This window comes from Coptis chinensis, chromosome 6, assembly GCF_015680905.1.
Source record: "Coptis chinensis isolate HL-2020 chromosome 6, ASM1568090v1, whole genome shotgun sequence".
In the NCBI taxonomy this organism is placed as follows: Eukaryota; Viridiplantae; Streptophyta; class Magnoliopsida; order Ranunculales; family Ranunculaceae; genus Coptis; species Coptis chinensis.
The window spans coordinates 82,439,335-82,461,472 of record NC_141461.1 but is presented as its reverse complement, the minus strand read 5'-3'; the positions used below and the strand labels follow the sequence as shown (position 1 = coordinate 82,461,472).

Below are 22,138 nucleotides of genomic sequence, written 5' to 3'. Positions count from 1 at the left end.
GCCGCTCCCCCCTTTTCGCTTTTTTCCCGATTGGGCTTCCCTATCATTGTCTATCATTTCTTGGACTTGCTCCATTGTTAACCCCGCCACCGGGTTTTCCACCAAGTTTGGTCCGGTCTCCTCCTCGTCTCCAGATTCCTCACTCTGCTCTTCCCCTGCCTCCTCATCCATCTTCTCTCTCTCTCTCCGCAGCTCATTGTTTTCTTTTCTCAGCCTTTCGATCTCTTCACGCATCAGACGCGCCTCTTCCGCTGCTCGTCCTTCTTCCAGTTCTTCCCCCTCCTCTATCATAGCTTCCAGCATCGGCTCCTGATCCCTAACTTTCGTTAGCCTTCCCGCTGCTCTCTTCGGTGACATTTCTGAATTGATCTTCTCTTCCCCACAGACGGCGCCAAATGTACCCCTAATTCACTACTCCACAATGTCTAGCTCCTAGTTCACTCTTACACCAAATGTATGAACCCTCTTTTTCTCTCTTTCTTCTCTCTTTTTAGTGTTCCTCCCTCTCTTTTTTTTTCCAACGGCCCCCCTTTTCTCCACATCTTCTCCTTTTTATATTCCCCTTTCCTTCCTCAGGACCGTCCACCTGTCCTGTCATCCTACGACCCCGATGTCGACCGTACACTTGCCACCGTGGACTAGGGTTCCGCGGCCTTGATCCGCTGCTCCTCCTCGTCCTTGCATATGTTGCTCCCTATCAGCTGCACCGCAGACTTGGTCCAAGAGGTACACATCATGCTATTACAAAATCGAAACTTTTTGTTCTTGAATAGAGATGCTCCTTTTGTAAGCATTGTCATAGTGGGATCATTGATCTCTCCATGAGATAGAGTCAATATTTGCTTTTTATCCCCTTTCTTAAGTATCACAACCTCAGTACATTCGTTATTCGAATGCGATCTAGTTAGAATATGTGGCATAACAACAGAGTTGACATCGGTATGGTCATCAAAGACCTCCCTTTCTTTTTCAGAGATATCATCATCCAAGAGTGAATGTTCCTCTACCAATGCTGCATACTCTTGATTCTCAGAGTAAAAGAGTTGTAATTCATCATTGTTCAGCTCTTGGGTCTCAGGAATGATGGTTACACTGGTATCATCATGTCTGTGTAATTGCTGAATGCTACATAAACTGTCTGTGTATCTTCTTCCCATCCTCACTCTCTCTCTTCCTTACCTCGCATGTCATTGTTTTAAGCAGTTAAATGGTTTCTTTCTTTTATTTAAAATAGTTTTGGTCTTTTTTCCCCACTTGTGATAGCCTCTAATAATGCTTGTTACGTGTTAGTAGCTAGTTTTTTAAAAGGCCATGCACTTATTTATGAAGCTTAATCTTCTAATCATTGCAGGCGAAGGAGTACTTTGAGAAAGCTGCCGAAAATGAGGAGGCTGGTGGTCATTGTAATCTTGAGGTGTTATATCTCAAAGGGATTGGTGTGAAAAAGGATGCGAAGATGGCATGCACATATTTCATAAAAGCAGCCAATGGCTGGTCATTCAAAGGCATTTTGTTTTATTGGCAAAAATTGTTCCATACAGGGATAGGGCTTAAAAATCTATCTTGCGATGGTAAGTTTGTTCATTCAGGTTACTTATTTTTTTTTTTATGCTCTCATTTGTAATCATTGTTTATCTCTGCTGGTTGGTGTTTCACTTCCAAATGAAAAATTCCGTGTAAATTAATTTTAATGGTTTTTATAAAATACTCTGTACCTTTGTACAAATAATATTTAACAGCATAAACATCTAAAAAAAATAAAAATTGCCAATTACAACATCAAAATCTCTCTTTACAAAGTTTAAAGACTCGTGTAGAGTTCCTCTAAAACCTTCTATTCTAGCACTGTGTTCCATGACTTCCATCTGAGGTAAACTCAATTTCTTCCGCATTTAACAAAGTTTCATCACGCCAGTGTCCCATCTTTGACACCACTCTTCACGATGGCGTAAAGTCCGGACCCTACATGCACATTAAGAAACATTTCCTGACATGTAACACGATCACTAGACAAGTATACTTTGTAAGCAGTTTATAGACCATAGATTAAGATTTATGCAGAGTACAAAATGAACTACCAGTATGCTACTTTTGATGTTCTAACCACTAAAATATGATCGGTTTTATACAAAGACCTATATGCTTAGTAAACTTAACAAGGCAAAATTCCTACTCGGTTTGTTTTTGGGCTTCTACTTTGGGCTTTTGAATGATTTTTTATTATCCAAACCAGGAACAGAAGGGGCATTTGCCTTGCGGAATATGTCAGGAGAAGGTTTCTCCGACTCACGGGGGCTCATCAGCTTCTTCTCAACATCTTCAAATTTGGCAGTAGCCCATGGTGCTGTTCCAACATTCCGAGCAACACTTGGTACATCAATGGTCAGTGTAGAGACTTCATCTCGAAAAGCATACCATGTGTTGCCGCATGCAATACATTCCAGCTGAACATAACCAAGAAAAAATGTACGAGGGGAGTTAACAAAAATATGGCTCCAGTTGATATACCACCAAATAGAGCAAAAAATATGTGCTGGTAAAACTCAAGTAGAACCGCAAAAAAATTATTGGATCTAAGTCATTTAACATCTGTAGGATGCCTTTGGGGTGAATTTTTTACAAGGAACTGTCCTGATTCTAGAGGCCATATGTTAAAAACATTATAATAATGAGTCGGGCTTTTGTAAAGCAAAGCCTATATTACAACTTTTCATAACCCCGAAACACATCACACTGTTTGAATTTAGTGTACTAAAATGGGACAAAGCGTTTATTGCAAAGACAATTGACTAAAAGGTGGAACCAGGATGCTAGAGACGAGTAGTTAGAAAAGGCAAGATAATGGGGATACTAAGCACCGATTCGCTAAACAAGAAGCTTACACATAAAAGTACATTTTGGCGAAGTTAAAGGTCAAAGAGGGATTCCGTGATTCTGTAAGATTTTTACTGATTAGGAAAAGCTGCTATTAGCTAGTTAAATCCTTGGGCAGGGCGCCTGTGTATCAGAGTAAGTTCTATTCTCAATCAATAATCTAGACAACTAGATGTGACATCGTGCATTGTTGATGAGGACTTGGTTACATTGTCACTCCCATCACTTCAACAGGGCAGTGGCATTGAATTAAGTTTAATTAGACAGAAACAGCGGAAGAGAAAGTATAAATCTGAATATCTGAAAACTTGACACACAAAATTCTGTGACAAAAAACCATCTGGACTTCTTATTGTGGCCTTTAGATAGATTCTATCCAAAATATTGTCTGAAACAAATACAAAGCGAGTTTACGGGTGTGGTAACCCTAGATAATCAAACTTCTTCAGCTGTGCTAGGCTTGGCAAGTCTAGGTTATCGGTCCTTGGAGGTCGAAAGGCCTACAATGAGTATCAAACACTTGTAAAGTGTGTGGTTGGTTCAGGATGAAATCCATTTTGATTTGAGATAAGCATCAGTAAATAAAACAACTTGGTTATTCTTCGGAAATTGGTGCTTTCAGGTTTTCTACTTGATTGGACTCTTACTTTGTTTCACAGCTTCCAGTCCCGAAGCAATGAGGTATTGGGAGGCGGACTAGAACTATGTAACATATAAGAGCACCTCTTTTTGTATCAACAAGTAGTAAAAGAAGAATAAGGAAGAGTGGAAGCCAAGAGAAGCATAGAACGAGACGAGGCACTGAGGTCATAAGCCCTATGTCTCGTTTTCAATGAACTTAGTAAGTTATTACTTACGTTGTTACACAACTTGAAGGTTTCTCTCTGATGGGAAAAAAAAAGAATATCACAGGGAAAGTATTGAACCTGATAGCGGTCTCCACGTGCTCCAGCTTGGATAATGTCTGTCAAACCCACTTTTTTCTCGTGGCATCTTTGGCATAGAGTGTAAGCATAAATTTAATAGAGAGGATCATGAATCACATATTATTTCACATAATATGAAGAATGTAAATAATGAATCAATAAAAGGTTGTATCTTGATCCATAGTGAAAATAATGTGTAGAATCCGATAATGAAAAGCAAATCACCATTTCTCTTCCAAACCTTTATAAGCTTTAATGTATTGATTGTTGTAGTAGAGAAATACGGGGTTTCTCCACTCTTATCTAAAGGATGGAGAGAGGACGGTGGTTTCAAAGTCCTTTAGTCTTCCACCTTCTCATAATTGGTGGAGTAAGTTATTTAACATTCTTCTCTTAATTAGCCAATGTAATTAAGGCATGAGTAATAGGATATTTACTTAAAAGTAACCCACATCAATTTAAAAACTGAAACTCTATAAGGTTTTGACTTGTTGACCACTTTATGGAGGATAATATAGTGGTCTTTGGACTATTATATCATATCTTACATTCTCCCACTTGGTCTATATGACAAAACTATATAGGGATTTTATTTTATAAAACGTTTTGTAAAACGACTCGTGTGGGTTAACAATAAAAACAACATAATTGCGATCGCATTTTGAAAATATATCCAATACATGCATTTACATAATTTGGTTATCATAATATCATTATCAAACAAATTACTAATGTGAGTTATGGCGGTAATATATCAAATATACACGTGTGCGACATCTTTCCTTCCATATACCATGTCACTAGCAACTTGTTTAATATGATCTATAACTGAGAAGTTAGGCAAAAATTTATTGCCTATTAATAGGGGTGTAAAATGGGCTGGGCCGGGCCAGCCCGGCCCTCAAATCATAAAGCCCATATGATTTGAGGGCGGACCCCCCCTTTTATGCTATGAGGGTCGGGCCTGTGAGGGCCAACACTTGAATTATACAGCCCTTGCCCTCACCTCAGCCCTCTTTAGAAAACTGTGGGCCGGGTCTATGGGCGCTACTTGTCATAACTTGTCAATTATTCAAAACTCTTGAATACAACTTGTTTAGACTTCATTAACATATTTGGTTTTATCAGTTTCATTAACTCGATTAACATATTCATTACAAAAATTCTTGAAAACCTATCAAACTTCATTAACATATACAATAGAATATATGAATATATTATATAGGATAGAGATATATCCATATAATACACACCATCCCTATAGAATATATTCACATATTCTAACAATATATTCATTACAAGAGAGAGAACCTCCATCAAGGACATTATACGTACAACTAAGGGTATTATACGTAATTTTATTTAGAAAATCTAAATATCAATGAGGGCCTTAATACGGGCTTTGTGAGGGCTTTAGAGGGTCGGGCGGAGGGCCGCCCTCATGTTTCCATATCTAGGCCCTTACCCTCCCCTCAAAACATGAGGGTCAGGCCGGCCCTGCCCTCAAATTGCATGCGGGCTTAAATTTGAGGGCTTTTTTTGTCTATGGGCTGGGTCGGGTTAGGCGAGGGGCGCGTTTTACCCTACCTATTAATGTCCAATAATAATATTCGGTTTCATTCATAATAAGTACGTACTCCCACTAATGAAACAGAAATGATAGAAACATGATAATTGAGCTCTTTAGGTGTTAGATGAAATAAACATAAAATTTCAATCCAATTAACCATCATTGCGTCATGGGTTATATCAAATACTCTTATTTTAGTCGACATTTCATAATTATACGTGCTTGATAGAAACCAAATGGTTAATGTATCAATTATTATAAGTTGGTGCTATTATCATCAATATACACTCGATGTTTCTACAGTTCATAAGTGTTCTCCAAATCCAATCTTGCATCTAAATCTCAGGTATAACTCTTGGAGAAGATAAGGTACAACATAAGTTTTAGCAACTTGGCAATAATGTAAACAACTAATCCAAACTCTAAGATAATATGCACACTATATATCATAAATTGTGGCCTCAAAGCAAACCACAAACTCAGCAGTAGCAAGATAATCTGTCTTATCTGAGTTTAAATATTCAATCACACGAATATGTGATAAATCATCATAAATGTGAGCAGATAGTCACCTATTCATATAAAGTACGTTAGTAACTGAACAAATCAATATAGATAATCTATAAGGAAGTTTACTAAGATATATATGCTTTATGAGACAACTCCATAATTTGCCTCTTCAATATTCTTAGTTTTGTGTAATAAACCAAAATCATAGTTGCTTAGCGTAAAAGTCATAAACATACAAGACTGAAATTATAAACTAACTCCCACTGACCTTCAAGTATATACATTGCTAGACAGTGTTTTCCATGCAACCGAAGGAATTAATGATATCGTTAAACTTAAGCTATCATTATGGGAATTTTGTTTAAGTTCATACTATGACTCTTACGTTTACAATATTTACATAAAGTTCCATGAAGGAAAGCGGTTTTACATATATTTGGTGTAATTCAAAATTAAAATGAGTCACCTAGCCATGATAATTCTATATAGAGTCATTTTAGGATACAAATAGAGACTCATAAAATAATCAACACCTTTCTTTAAGATGAAATCTTTAGAACAAGTCCATCTTTATTTCTCTCAACGAACTTGTATCCTTTACGCAATTCGAGATGATCTTAGACGTCATTATGTTCCATAGATTTCAACTTTGCTTTATAGTGTTAATCCATTTTAGTATAATCAATACATATACTATGGCCTCTTAAATGAAACCAAGTCTTCATAGTCCTTTTACTTAGACTCTTGTAGATATACCACAAACTTATTTGGAATTACAAACCTCTTTTCTATTTGAGATTTTGTGCAATTCCTTGTGGTTATTCTACTATATGTTCATTGGTGACATTTCATTATGGAGTGTACGTGATCAATCAATTGGTGTTCATTATTGTCAAACTAATCAACAACATGAGGAACAACAACTTTCTTAGAAGTGAAAGGTATGGGGACAAGCACCCAAACTTCTATATTTACCACATTTCTGAAATGAATCACAATATCTTTGTTGTATGTCACTCCCACTGATTTCACCAATCTTACTTATCTAACATTATTGGTTTCAATTATTCTTGTACCACAGTTAGATAAGTAAATACCCTTTGGATTTTCTAAGGCAACTTATTAATATAAACAACCAATAACTTGATTGAAAATCCAATTTTCTTTCATAGAGAATATAAAACTCTAACTCCGCTAAGCATCTTTAATTAACTTGCTGGTGCCTTAATATGTTTCTATAAAAGAAGTTCTTTGGAACTGTTTTTATAGAAACTTTATACATACATAGAAGCTTTTAGAGTTTCAATCCACAATGACATGGGTATAAATGATTTACTTAACATTCTCCTAACTATGTCTATAAAGGTCACGCCTTTCTAGAAACTTTATAGATACGCCAGGACATGGAGTTTAGCTTTAGTAATATTCACCACTTCGATTAGCTATGACATCTTCACTTTATGTCTAGTTGCTTCTCAAACTTAAGAATGTACATTCGTAATGTACATTAAAGAGATTTATTATGCAATAAATTGACACAATCATAATGTGAATTTTCATCTGTAAGTGTGTTAAGATAACCTCATCACGAAATATTAAGTGGTAGAATGGATACAAATGTTGAAACTTATTGTGGCTCTTTAGGGATGTGTTTGAATCATTTTCATTAATACAATTCACACACATTCACCTAAAAGATTAGTAAACTAAGATCCAGAAGAATCATACACTCTACCAATCTATCAATAATTGTCTTGAAGATGACTCCAAGCTAAGTCTTTTATGCCACAATAAAGACGACACATCACTAACTTAGCTACATTTAGTTCCAACTCGAAGATGTATGATCATTGAGGTTCCATTCAAATGGTTATGGAATTCTTGTTAGTATTAGTCATCACATAAGGTTCGATAATGAATAAAGGTGAAAAGACTCATATATATATATATATATATATATATATATATATATTCCATTACCATATCAAAATGATCATCCATTATCATCATAATAAGAACATGTACAGTAGCACTTAAGTAGATACACCAAGTATTAGAAGAATATGGTTTGATTCGAAAATACAAAAGCAAAGTGCTGACTCTCTATTTCAAATCATACCATTCCGTTATGACAGTCTTTCTAAAGATGCTTCAATTTCTTAATGAAGTAAAAGCACTTCATGTCTTATTCTTCTTTAAAAACCTAAATAACGTGAGTAGGTCATTTTAGCTTGGACAATCTCTTCTCCTTATGTCCTGGTCCTTAACGCATAAGATGAATTATCCTTACAGTTTAAGTCTTACTTCTTCTTAAATGACCAATTTAGTCAACCTAATTAATGACATTCCATTACCCTTCATCGTACTAAAATGAATTCTGGAATTGCTTCAACGAAGAATGTAAGAAATTCATTCAATGTAAGGACTCATCACATTCTTAACTAAATTTTGGTTTAACCCATTATATACATTGTCAGCTAAGTTCTAAAAGTTTCATATATAGACATATCATATAAGAAACTCTTAAACATTTTAGATTTTTACAAACTTTATGCAATATGAATAGGGACTCAGAAAAATAATGCTCACTATATAAATATTTTGATACACAACACGTAAATTTTAAAGTGAAGTGATGAGCAAAGTAGAATCATTACAACATTGCCTTTGGGCTAATGATGCAACACACAAAGCGTTCACTCACATATTAATATTATTATAATAGGGCTAAATAATATTGTATATCAAAATTGGATAAGTCTGTTACCTTTGCATATCCAGTTTAGTTCCAATTAAAAAACACAAACGGATTACCCTATCTCAATTTCCTAACCAATGAAATGATTATCAACCTTTGGGCCAATAAAACATTCCTCATGATTAGAAAATTGCAATATAATGTCATTAACGATAATACGAATGATACTTACAACTTCTTGATGTTAGGGTCACTTTGGTGACTACCAAACGATAATATTCGCAAATATCAACTCATGGAATGACAACAATCACCATGATGATCCTAATAGATCGCCATTTGTTACCATAAATAGCAGCAATTTAATGTCAATAACAATAATAATAAAGTATTCACAATATCATAATATTGGGCCACTTTGGCAGCTCCAAAGTTAATTTGTGAGTACCAAATCATGGAATGACATTGATAAAAAATTCATAATCATAGTGAAATATAAATATGCAACGGAATAACAAACAAACGTACTATCATAATATACGAATTACTAACGGGTTCAAATTATTTTCACTATACAACCATCATTGAAGTAGGAATTAATAGACAACGTTATTGGTAACATAATAGAAATAACCATCCTATCATATGCATGCTATTGAACATAAAGAACAAGTAATGCATGCAAGCTTAGCTCATTAATTAAGTCAATAAACCCAACTTGACAAACCTTAGAAAAAAAATAAAAAATAAAAAATCATATAGATATATCCGACAATGTTATCAAAAAAAATATGACTTCAAACATCTAAAGTGAATTTAAGTTTGTCATCAATAGTAATATGACATTCATAATTTCTCAAGGTTTTAAGCCACTTTGGTGGCTACCAAAACGGTAAATTGTATATACCATGTTCTTAATTGACATCAATAATATTATAATGAGTAACAACATTAATATCATAATATGCTCATATAATTAAAACGTGATATGCAGCGGAAAATAATCATGTATTCTTCGTTAAATAGAGCATGCATTCATATACCTGAAGTTGTTCCCAAACAAATTCAAATAATGTTTTAAGCCTTTATATAATGTGGGATTCGTAAAAACCTACGTAATGGCTACTTATGCGTTAAAAACAGACTTAAAACGAATTATATATGGCCAAAAACAAGTTATATGGGTCTGTAAACCGGTTTTGGGTTCGATCTAGTTCACTGGTTCGGGTCTGTTCTGGTTCAATCATAAAAAACAGAACAATACAAAACAGATTTTAATAACCAGAACAACGTAAGGGTAAATCGGAACAATTGCATTAGATTCCAAAACATAAATGGGAAGTTGGAACAACATAGTAATTTAGTTGACTTGACTCATCATCTTCCTCAATGAAACCCAAAACAAAACAGTACCATAAAAGAGAGTATGGGGGGTGATTTAAACACCCAAAAAAGACGGTGATTATAACTTCAAAACCACTGTGTAGGACAAAACCCATAACTATTACCAATAAATTTCGACCTCCAAACAAAACTGTTCATTAAAGAAAAACCAGATTCCGATTGAAAGTTTATGGGTTTAAGAAACCCTTCATACTAGTATACGTTAAAAGCCATCAAAATTAATCTTGTAACTCTAATGGATCTTGACAAATAAAACGGCATAATATCCGCACTATCCATCGGTAACTAGTCAGAATCCGGAGAAGAATGATAAAATATCATAATATGAAAGCCTTTCTAGTACATGCTCAGAAGAAGCTTTCTAAAATCTAACCTTAATTAAAATGGAAACATCCAAACTAATTAAGTTTCTAACCGAAGCCCATTACACATGATACGATGATATTAGATTCCCACACATGCGTAACGACCATGAATCAGTATATCAAATTCTTTCGCCGGTATAGAATCGACAAAACTTGGTCACCCAATCATGCTACGACTATCATGTTATAGCTCTATGACTTCATTATACAATTATAATCATATGCTTTAACGGAAAATAAACGTAATTCAAAACCTTGCGCTCCGATACCAAATGTAAGCATAAATTTAATAGAGAGGATCATGAATCACATATTATTTCACATAATATGAAGAATGTAAATAATGAATCAATAAAAGGTTGTACCTTGATCCATAGTGAAAATAATGTGTAGAATCCGATAATGAAAAGCAAATCACTGTTTCTCTTCCAAACCTTTATAAGCTTTAATGTGTTGATTGTTGTAGTAGAGAAATACGGGGTTTCTCCACTCTTATATAAAGGATGGAGAGAGGACGGTGGTTTCAAAGTCCTTTAGTCTTCCACATTCCCATAATTGGTGGAGTAAGTTATTTAACCTTCTTCTCTTAATTAGCTAATGTAATTAAGGCATGAGTAATAGGATATTTACTTAAGGAGTAACTCCCACATCAATTTAGAAACTGAAACTCTATAAGGTTTTGACTTGTTGACCACTTTATGGAGGATATAATATAGTGGTCTTTGGACTATTATATCATATCTTACATTGAGCATCTGTCATCTGTTGACATACCAAGTAACAAGTTGAGTGCATACCGTACTATACTAGCAATAAGTACTATCAAAAAGTATTCAAGAAAGAATTGTTACCTGCATGCGCTCTGATTCCTCAGGCAGTTCAAAAGATGTTAGTTATACAAATACACGAAAAAGATAATGCGCCCAATGTGAAAAATAACTGAATAGAACTAACCATTCTGCATATAGTATCTAAAATAAATACGAACAAGTATTTGTTTTTTCTTTCTCTTATCATTTTCTCGGGATTCGTGTTGTTTTTGGGATTTGATTTCACCTTCTTCATCGTCATCACTGTCTGAAATCCTCGCTACTCTTCTGTGTTTTCCCATCCTCAAAATACTAAGTGTTCATTTTTTTTTTATATTATATATATTTCACTATTTTTCAAGCATGGGCCTTTTGCGTAGGAACTGTGGGCCTATAAATGCAGGCCCATTTAGTTTCATACTCATTGTCAAGATACCAAATATATTATATATATATTTCACTATTTCTCGTTTTTTGACATAAATTATCATTTTATTTTATAGAACCAAGACGACGTTGTGTTTGGATTTTGGTATTTCATTTAATTGGACTATATCAAGATAATGTAAAATGAAATATTAGCTGGTTTGGTCATGGGATCAAGTCATGGTAAAACACCAAAAAGAAGCAAAACCAAAAAAATTAAAATGTGACTATTGATTCCAAGGTCTAGTTTAGAACTTAGACATATCAAGGTCATGAATATGTTGATCTTGTCATCGAACTGCGTTATATACGTCTACTTTTTGAGTTGTATATATAGTTTTTCTTCAAAGCTTGTTCACCTATACATACGACTGCAACTATCATAGAACAGAACACTACAATCCAAACTTGTAGGAAAAGAATAATGTTTGCCAAGAGAAAGGCATCTTGAATATATGTGTATTGTCTTCAACAATCATATATTTAACGTACGAAAGCTGGTACTTATAAGAAGCCATTAGTCCTCTATCAAGTTTTGAACTATCCTATAAACTAATTTCCATGGCTTCTTTTGCACCTTTGTGTCCTCAGGAAAATTCTCTACTTCTCGAAAGATTTCCTAGTTTTGGTCTCAAAAGCACTAGAAGAGTTTCCCATGTTGGACTTGATTTTTGGTTCCAGGGACACCATATGGTTCCTTCTACTTTGATGCGATCTGCTAAACCCAATCAATTTGTCAGTACAGAGACGCAAACTCAAACTGGATCTCTTCAATTTGATACTTACATGGCTAAAATGGCGAAACAGGTCCATGAGGCCCTTGATGAGGCAGTACCATTGCGACATCCCCTGAAAATTCATGAAGCAATGAGATATTCGCTCCTTGCTGGTGGAAAGCGAGTCCGACCAATTTTATGCATTGCCTCATGTGAATTAGTGGGAGGTGATGAAGTAGCCGCACGTCCAATTGCCTGTGCAATCGAAATGATACATACCATGTCCCTCATTCATGATGACCTCCCTTGTATGGACGACGATGATTTTCGTCGTGGAAAGCTTACTTGTCACAAGGCTTTTGGTGAAGAAACAGCAGTACTTGCAGGTGATGCACTTTTATCTCTTGCATTTGAGCATGTAGCAACTGAAACCACGAGTGTGTCTTCTGACCGTGTGGTTCGGGCCATAGCAATACTGGCTTCAGCAGTTGCATCAGATGGGCTGGCAGGAGGTCAAACAGTTGATATTGCTAGTGAAGGAAAAATAATTGATCTGAGTGAATTAGAGTACATACACTTGCACAAGACAGCATTGCTTTTAGAAGCTTCCGTTGTTTGTGGAGTGATCATGGGTGGGGGACACGCTGTCGACATGGATAGATTGCGAAAATATGCAAGGTATATAGGTCTTCTGTTTCAAGTGGTGGATGATATTTTGGATGTTACAAAGTCTTCAAAGGAATTGGGGAAAACGGCAGGAAAGGATTTGGAAAGTGATAAAGCAACATATCCTAAGCTGATGGGGATTGAGAAAGCCAAGGAATTTGCAAATGCATTGGTAGCAAAAGCTCATGAGGAACTTTCATACTACAATAGCACAAAAGCTGCACCCTGTATCAGTTCGCTAATTACATTGCACAAAGACAGAATTAGTACTGCAGGTTAGGAGAAAGATGTTATTATTGCTTTCCGTAGAACAGAACAGATGAACAAAAAAAAGCTACTCAACATATCAGCAGTCCAAAATCTTGGATAAAGAGATGTTGTATTAAATTACTCTGTAGATCATCTAAATAGACTTGGGACTTGCATTTTGGTTCCACAGTATACTAAGCTTTTGTGAAAACTAGGTTCCCAGTGCTTTGTTTCCGTTATGTGTATGCCTGTTTATAAGTGCGGTCGTTCTACACTATACTCTTCTTTATAATCGTAGATCTCATTTAGCCAGTTGTGCTGATATTGAAATTTACTTTTGGCTAAACTACAGATTATTTACATCTTGTTGCTTTGAATTGTTCTGATTAATTTGAGTAAATTATACAACAAGCTGGTATCCATTAAGGCATTTGATTCATGACTGGTGGCACTACTAACTTGAAAACCCTTGTGCACTGCTAGCGCACCACACCTCCATACCTTTGTTCAGTCAGTTGCTGGAGTTTGCTTTCAATCTGATCAACTCTGTCTTCTTTTCCAAATGGCTCCGGTACAATACCATGGAGCTTAGGTGTAGCACCAATGTTGTATCTCGTCGACTAATTTGTCAGCTTCAGCTACCATCCCAAAATCAAAAAAAAAAATTCAATTACGTTTTTTTAAAAAATATTTAGAGGGTTAATTCAACAATTATTTTGTAGTACAATTCAAAAAATAACAAAGCATTCATATCTCCATTATGGGCTCAACCAACAATGACAAAACTCGGCCTTTCGTCTCTCTGTCAGGAACACCATGTCCATCTCCATACTGATACATGCATTGAGCCATTCGAGCAAGGTTCACTACAGCTTCTATATAAGTTTGTGAAAAAACTGAATCATCCAATCGATCTTTGTTCATCTTCTTCCATAAGTTGCCGATCATATGTCTAATATACTCGCAAGCAACTTCTTCTGAGACTCCAGTTTCATGCATGTAGCATTGGATTGATTTTGGCACATCACCTCTTTCAAGCTCGGCCTATGTATAATAAAGAGAAGGAATTTGTAGGTTATATATTCTAATTATATTTGTAATACTCTATCCAAGGCAGTTAGGCAGCTGAGACTAGTTTAAGAAATGTTGCATTATTACACACCTTTGATGTTCCTAAATCATCTGAAAGTCGAAGAATCATTGATGAAGAACGTATAACATTTGGGCAGCTTCCTAAGCACTCTAGAGCCTCTTTAGTGATATCTTGTTCTATAAAGAAATAAATATGAACTAGCGAAGGGGGGCCTGATATTGAAATACATGCATTGCTTAGATATTAAGCCAAATGTTGGTGTATACTTGTTGTAATACCACTTTGCCTCCACCAAATAACTTTTGCATAAATCGTCCAATCGCGATAAAAGTTCAAAGGAATTAACTAATTAATGTGGTAACTTATATCAATTTATCAGTGACTGAATTAACAGTAAGGAAAATGTATTATCTATTAACATGCTTAATTGGGGGCATACCGATTGCTTTAGGTATGGTATGGCGTCCCAACCTTGTTCCTTCAGAATAACATAAGCCCAACCTTGTAGAGGGCTAGGAAGCATATTTTCATATAATCTGGAAGTTCTCCTATTGTGTTGATATCCCATCTAAAAATGTCAAACAAATTGAATCAGCACCATATATAGTATATGATACACTGAACTGAAGTAACGTGAGCCAATCTCCTACTAACCTCTCAAAAGCGTAAGCTCGTCCAAAGTGCCATAAACATCATAAACATCATCAATAGTTGTTACCATTGTATTTAGTTTTTTGTACCATTTTCTATAGTAATAGAATCTGGGATCACCTATCACTCCAGTTGTCCAAAAGAAACACTCCATCAACCTGTCTCGAGCAAAGCTCAACTTGGGATGGGAGCCTAGACCAAGATCCTTCCACCACCTAAAACATAAAGAACTGAGAGACAGTATATCACTGAATTTTAGTTGGAGGTATAATAATTCAAACTCTTGCATACATCAAGCAACAAATATTAACAACCAATCCCTAACCTTGACATATCCTTCAGATCATTCTGGTGTGTTTCTTGTACCATATTAAAATTCAAAATTGCAAATTTAAGTAGGTCATGATCAATATCTCCTTCTTTCATGCATACTTCAGTATACCACCTAGCCTCTAATCTTTGCATTCTCCAGTGCAGTGGAAGCTCCAAAGAATGACTCACTAGCTTAGGTAGACTTAGGCTTGTCCCTATAGGTGTTTTGATTTCCTTCAGATATGTGGTTGTTAAGTACTTGGCCTCATCCAGGATATCTTCCCCTTCAAATGCAAGGTGAGAAGCATCATTAAAACTTAACATTCCTTTAATGTCTTCATGTAGGCTTGATTTAAATTGTCTGCTATCATCCTTGAAGCAATTAAAAACATCTGCATCCACACACAAACGAGGAGTTGTGTTGTGCCCGACACGAAGTATCTAATTTCAATAAGAGAAACTAGCTAGCTTGGCCAATGTAGTACCAATGTTCTGAATTGCAACTGGAGTAGCATTGATCTTTGGTATTTTTGAAACAATAAAACCACATATGAAATCAAAAATTTAAGCAAAACTGTGAAACACAAGAAAACAAACACTGAAGAAAAGTAACAACAACAAAACAAGATCAAGGACAATTTTGGGCCAATCTACAAAAATGTAATAGAGCAACAAAGATAACATCTTGGTAATCGTACAAAAGACGCTTGGGCCAACCAAGATCAGCCTAGTGCAGAAGTTGAGATGATGTGTTTTCATTACCTCTCTTTCGGTTTCAGCTGAGCTAATTATTAATGATTGTACCATATTTCTTGGAGAGCCTCCAAAAAGAACGGTAAGGCAAGACTCTAAGTTGATGCAAGTTACCTATGATGGGAAGCATAGGAGGGCTATGTGGAAGATTGGGTTTCCTTCCTTGATTACTCTTTTTCATAATACACATTCATTGAAGGAGAAGAAGAGGAAGTAGGAAAAAGATGCACAGATACAAAATTGGGAATGCATCCATTACGATTAGTTCATTTGTTATCCCTGCAATGTGGATAGAGCACTGCATCATCAAACTATAAATAACAAAGTATCTGCATGGCAGTTGTTATTACAGAATTCCAAGAAGTAACCATCTTCTTGTATCGTTAACAAAACTAAAAAAACACCAGTATGCGTTTACTGGAAAATGATTAACACTTTGAAAGGGGAGCTTCAAAGGGACACACCTAGCCCCATATATAGAACTGAATGTTGCGCTAGACGTCTAGTCCTAGACAGTTGGACAGTTGATCAATTCACGATCATTATTCACAACTTAATCCACTGGAAAGACCATTAAATACTGCTAGTCCGACCGAAAAGGCCATTAAATACTTTGTCATCCAACTATGTTCGACGCTAGAATAAGTGAACAACTAATGAAAGAAATCATGTGAGCAAAAGACGACCGGCAACATAAGATGGTTTGGAGTGAAGCCAAGTACAATGTTGGTCTCTCACACTCTCTCGGTTTACTCGGTATAACCGCATAAGGCCCTCGCAATTTGATTTCCAATCAAGAAACAATGGATGATTGACTAGTCGATATGGTCGGATTAGGGAATTATTATTGTGACTATCGATAATAACGCCACACACCCGCAAGATAACCAAACTTTTCAACCAAAGATTGAGACGTGGTGATTGTGATTTGTGTTCATTAATATTCGGATTTTACTATATTGTTGATACTTCAAGAGTAATTTTTCTTTTACCGGGCCGAGTTGATAACATGAAATGATATACATGGCATGTCAAATGCAATATATGTTGATCTCAATTCTACACCGTTAATTCTCCCATCAGGCTCACTCAACATAATTGAAATTTATGTTGTATGAGACCACCAATAGGTAAATTGTGCCATGGCAATCAAGAGTCAAGACCATAAATTTCCGTGATGTATGACATTAGTCAGAAGTGATCGATCCGCAAACGATCAAACAAAACTCAAATGGCCCCAAGTATTTCATGTTTTGCTCTAGAGACAATTTATACTGTGATGCAACACAGATATTTAGGTCTGCATTACGAACAATGTATACAAGAAATACCTAAAGAGCAAGTGCCAACTAGCAAAGTCGGTAAAACCTTTGGGTGATGATACCAGAGGCCTAGGGCTCGAACCCCGCCAGCATCAAAGAGTTACTGATCTCATTTAAAACAGGCTTGCCAATAAATAAATAAAATACCTAAAGAGAACAATTTGTCGTCATCATCATTCTGACCCTTGAAAACACCTATCTCTTTCGACCTGACAGATTCTGCTATATGCAGGCCAAAATACAATGAACGAAAGAAAGGTCCCGCTAGCTGAAATTGGTATTGCTACAACAGCTTCAATGCACTGTGACATCATCTACCAAATCGGCAGTCCCGCCAAGAGAAAACACACAAAAGATATAAATAGAAAGAATTGAAAACTGTTCCTCCTCATTAAGTTCTCGCACAAACAAGTAGAAGAAAGAGTAATTAAGTGCCAAACAGAGACACCCAAATGCCATCTAGAAGAATATTTGACGAGTGCTAGACCAGAAGAAGGGAATTCAGGTAGCTCAACCCAAGTATCAAAAATGAAAAATTGCAATATTTATCAGGTGATTTACCAATAGAAGTACAATTATCTTGGTTAGATAGAAATCTTATATGGCTTCAATAAATAAAATGCAAAAGGTGAGATAGTAAGAGGGATTCGACCGTTACTGGTGCTTGTTTTCATCTACTAATAGAGGAACACTAACACTAAAAAAGATAACAATGACTGTGTTGACGATAATGATGCCGAACTTAATCACAACAACTTCTCATAAGAGCTTCTAGCTCAATTGGTTGGGTACCCCTCTCCTCATAGGAGAGGTTGCAAGTTCAAATCCCACCAAGTGTTGGTTGGGATTTCTTTCTTGTGTAATTATGTGATGGGCCAAGTGAGCCTTCAGGTAGAGACAAGGTGCTGCTACAATGGGTGGACCGAGCAGGGAAAGCAAGTCTTCATGGACAAGGTGGAGGCGGTTGGGTCTACTCAAAATGGCGCATCGGCGAGAGCCTTCGGGGTTGGTGAGCCTTCGGGCTAAGTTCCCTTCGAGGTTGATGAGCCTTCGGGTAGGGTCCTTCAATGTAACTAGTGTGGATCTGCCTTAACTCTCTAAATATTTATAAAAAACACAAAAAACTTCTCATAAGGAAAATAAATTCCCAGGGAGTGTTGTGTTTATATTGTTATCTGATTGAAAATCAAATCATTCAACTTGGGAGCATTTATAAAGTCCTTACAGCGGGTAACTCCTAACATAATTCCTAATTCTCCAAAAAAAAATCAATCGATCGACCATTCAAATTTCTTCCGTTTATGCGCTTCTACATGTGTCACCTTATACTCTAAATTTTTTTTTTGTGAAGTACTAGGTTTAGACACACATTAGAGCCAGATTCACATATTCACCCCTTACCACAAAAACCTTAGGTCCCAACTTATCACCAGAATCTCTATACACACCAATCCATGCAAATCGAAAAACATTCAACAAAAGAAACTGCGGTAACACCTCCTTTAGTCCAACCAACTTGCTTCCTGCAGCACAAAATGCCCATAAGCATAGTGAAATTCCCTATAAGCACCATCAACAATGGTCTTATCGGAGATCCTCCGAGATGAAATAGGGAATTTCCAATCAAACGCCAAAGCACATACAAAGTTATTCAAGAGGGACTATCATTTATAGAGATTATCTTTCAAATGCTTGTCACATAATCAATGACAATATAAGCACGCGATGGAATGCCTTAGAAGTCAATATATTCACCAAAGCCAATAGTGTCATTCTAAACTACCATGTGGTACCATAATGGTTCACTTCGCACAATCAATAGCCATGAATGTGAACTTCGAAAGCTCCCTCATTGGTCAAAGGTTCAACGAGTGCCCCGGTGCCAACCTTTTATTATTCATAGGTCTCCCTAAGTAAACCACCTTTAGCTTCTCCCTAAAGAAATCTCTTTAACCAACATTTTCTTTTCTCAAATCAACTTCGGAGATCGTGTTTTTCAAAGATAGAAATATCAATCGCAATGAAAGTGAAAGAAAATACAAAAAAAAAAGGACTAAGAAAACGTTAAAGAGGTCTCAATGAATATGAGGATCATCATTCTATACTCTATCCATATTGTCATCTCTTTCTCTCGAAGTTCACTATTCGAGCCAAAGGTGTTTTCTTTTAATGGATGGAGTCTCAGATAAATATATTAATCATTTTCATAACAGAGAAAATTCCTTTAATTTTTTTACTCGGTAAAAGAGGAACTCCATTACCAACGATAAAAAGATTGCATGGCACACATTAATGTGGTCTCTTATCTCCTCGATTAGATCCTTTCCTGAATATCAATGGTCTCCATCTTGTCAAAACACTAATTTGTTTCTAATAATAATGGAGAAAAACAGGGAGATCTTTTCGAGAACGATAAAAAGACATTCATGTGGTCTCTTATCTCCTCGATTAGATTCTCTCCTCGAATATCCATGAGCTCCATCTTGTAAAATACAATTTTGTTTCTAATCGGTGTAAGAAGATAGTGTTTGACTTCGGTCTCTATCGAAGAAAATTAATCCCAAATCCCATGTTTTTGAAGAAACTTTGTCCTCGAGTCCACTCCACGGTCGAGATATATGATTGCTCGCAAGGTGCTTCGCGATGGGTGCATGGCAATGTTTTCCTTTTACTTTTGCCTCACTCATTGTGTTTCTTTGTGTGTGTGTGGTGGGGTGTCATATAAGCAAATATTCACTCAAGATCGCTTATGTCACCCTACAAAGATCCATGACAATGGTTTGTTGGGCATTCTTTTCCATAGTCCCTACCCCCCAACCCCACCCCACACACACACACAATCTTCCTTGAGTACATAAGTACATAACAATACTCCTAGTACAATTTACTTCATTATTACAGTCTATCCACATTTTAATCTGATCAAGATCTCTACCCATTTTTTTTTCAATAACCACCACCCTTATAAAGATCTCTACCATTTTCATAATCATCGTATGTAATGGTGTTGTTTCAAATAGTATTCATATTTTTGGTACTACTGCCTATATACATCAGTTCTTAACCATGCATGAGCAGATTACTACAAGTTTTAATAATGTAGTGGCTGTCCAAAAACGCAAATACATTTCAATATTCAAATGATATTACCAATAAAAATTACCACAAAACTCAATTCAGATTGAAACAGTACGACTTCCTATAGAACTTGTGTCATTTAGTCAGATCTAGCTAATAAGTGTCATTTGAATGGGAAAAGTAAACCACTCACCAAGCAAAGCCATCACTGTCCTCGAATCTAGAAAAGGAAATAAATAAGAAAAAGAGAAGGATATTAATCAAGTTGGAGAACACAACTGAGGTAAAAAATCAATCTAAAAGTTATGTAATTACCTTTGCGGTGATATATCCTTGTTATTTATTTTTCAGAAAACTGGTATATATTCTAAGCAAATTCAAAACTATTAGCTCAATCTCCAGCACACAAAATGTATTGAACAAATTTGTAAAAGAAGTTTCATGCAAACCCACTCACTTGGTGCAATCTGTGTTCTTCCAGCATCAATTGTAATATGGGTTGGTAAGTTTAGTGATTTGGCCCTTTCCTGTAACAAATGGAATCCAAACAATTAATTATAAGACTCTATTATTTCATGATTTCCTATGGTGCTTGTTTGTTTGCTGGTGTGTTCCTATTTTAGCTTAAGAATTTGCTCTTACTCCTTGATAGAAGTTTACAACCGCATAACAGGTACAAGTTGTATTACTAGTAACCATATGGCATATGCATGAGATGAAATTAGAACTAGTGATTTTCTTCTGTTCAAGGTCATATTTCAAGTCGACTGTATCAGGAAAAGGATGAGAGCTAGTACAGAAGTGGAATAAGTTGGACCACATGACGACATTTAGAAACATATCGTGTTTGACCTATTAGACATTAAAACTTATTAAAAAGCTGTAATAAGTTTCGGAATATGTTTCATTATCAGGATACAAACTGGGGGTAAATACTGTGTTCATTAGCTAACCATTCTCATTAGCTAACCATTCCAAAAAGCATGAAGAAGAATAAAATGGTCACTATAGGACCTCCTAGATGTCAAAGAACACCAATAACAACTCAACTATATGCATATGCCATATAAACTTACTTGCAACACTAGCAAATCATCTTCACTTTCACTTTTCAAAACCACTTTCACTTGCCCACACATCTCCCACCTGCAAATAACAGAACAATAGAACTAAGGACTTGCACTGAAACCAAATTAAATAAACATAGGTGCAACATTCTTATAGTGGTAGTACGAGTGCGTACCTGTTCAAGGCTTTAGGTGCTCTATGAAGAAACTTCTTATAAAGGCCCAATGTCGCATGACTACACGTACAACAAAAAACACATGATTAGACAAAAATGCAAATGAACATCCTAAAAAGCGAAAGTGGGCGGGGATTGACAGACAAACCCGCATTGGCAAGCCGATCTTTCCTTTGCCCATCTTTAAGTCATTCTTAACAACCAAAACCATTTTAAAATCTTCCAAAATCTCAAAGAAGCTTTTCAACCTCCACAATACTCGACTTCAACTTCTTATTTGTAGTATTATTATTACTCCCCGCTTGCTTCTTTTTCTTAGTAAGAGAAGCCCCCTGAAGGTAAGTGAAGTAGTTTTCTAATAGGAGCAGCAAGCGGCAAAGACAAGTACCAAGGATGTATCCAATTGCAATGCAGCCATCCAAGCGCCAACAAGAATGGCACTCAACCAGACACATCCATTTTATTATTCCTTT

The 22,138-nt window shown here is 35.9% G+C and overlaps 1 protein-coding gene, 1 long non-coding RNA gene and 2 pseudogenes across 4 annotated transcripts; 1 reads left to right on the top strand and 3 right to left on the bottom strand.

Moving 5' to 3' along the window:
* Window positions 1–1,747: 1,747 nt before the first annotated feature.
* On the bottom strand, window positions 1,748–10,744 carry LOC147494844 (uncharacterized). Of its 2 annotated transcripts, XR_015199146.1 has the most exons (4): window positions 10,713–10,744; window positions 3,801–3,867; window positions 2,174–2,444; window positions 1,748–1,962 (listed from the first exon to the last, which is right to left on the bottom strand). It is a non-coding gene; the product is annotated as an uncharacterized LOC147494844 (long non-coding RNA). The 2 variants fall into 2 exon arrangements; XR_015199145.1 differs by having other exon boundaries at window positions 1,748–2,444.
* A 1,257-nt stretch (window positions 10,745–12,001) lies between these two features.
* Window positions 12,002–13,437, top strand: LOC147494843 (geranylgeranyl pyrophosphate synthase 7, chloroplastic-like; annotated as a pseudogene).
* Window positions 13,438–13,658: 221 nt separating this feature from the next.
* LOC147494842 (myrcene synthase, chloroplastic-like) lies at window positions 13,659–19,140 on the bottom strand. Its single transcript, XM_086568261.1, has 8 exons — window positions 19,128–19,140; window positions 18,746–18,867; window positions 17,492–17,627; window positions 15,283–15,661; window positions 14,961–15,172; window positions 14,797–14,854; window positions 14,376–14,541; window positions 13,659–14,257 (listed from the first exon to the last, which is right to left on the bottom strand). The coding sequence occupies exons 1-8, from the start codon at window positions 19,138–19,140 to the stop codon at window positions 13,961–13,963; spliced, it is 1,383 nt and encodes a 460-aa protein (XP_086424387.1). The 3' UTR covers window positions 13,659–13,960.
* A 1,050-nt stretch (window positions 19,141–20,190) lies between these two features.
* Window positions 20,191–22,125, bottom strand: LOC147494841 (uncharacterized; annotated as a pseudogene). The gene is made up of 5 exons (XR_015199536.1): window positions 21,831–22,125; window positions 21,666–21,741; window positions 21,499–21,568; window positions 20,880–20,949; window positions 20,191–20,642 (listed from the first exon to the last, which is right to left on the bottom strand). The product of XR_015199536.1 is annotated as an uncharacterized LOC147494841 (transcript).
* Between the last annotated feature and the right edge of the window lie 13 nt (window positions 22,126–22,138).

Coding starts and splice junctions, on each gene's coding strand:
- LOC147494842 (XM_086568261.1), bottom strand. Junction 17,628..18,745: donor TGGGACCTAAGGTTTTTGTG/GTAAGGGGTGAA, acceptor AAGCTGTTGTAG/CAATACCAATTTCAGCTAGC. Junction 15,173..15,282: donor GATCTGAAGGATATGTCAAG/GTTAGGGATTGG, acceptor TTTATGTTTTAG/GTGGTGGAAGGATCTTGGTC.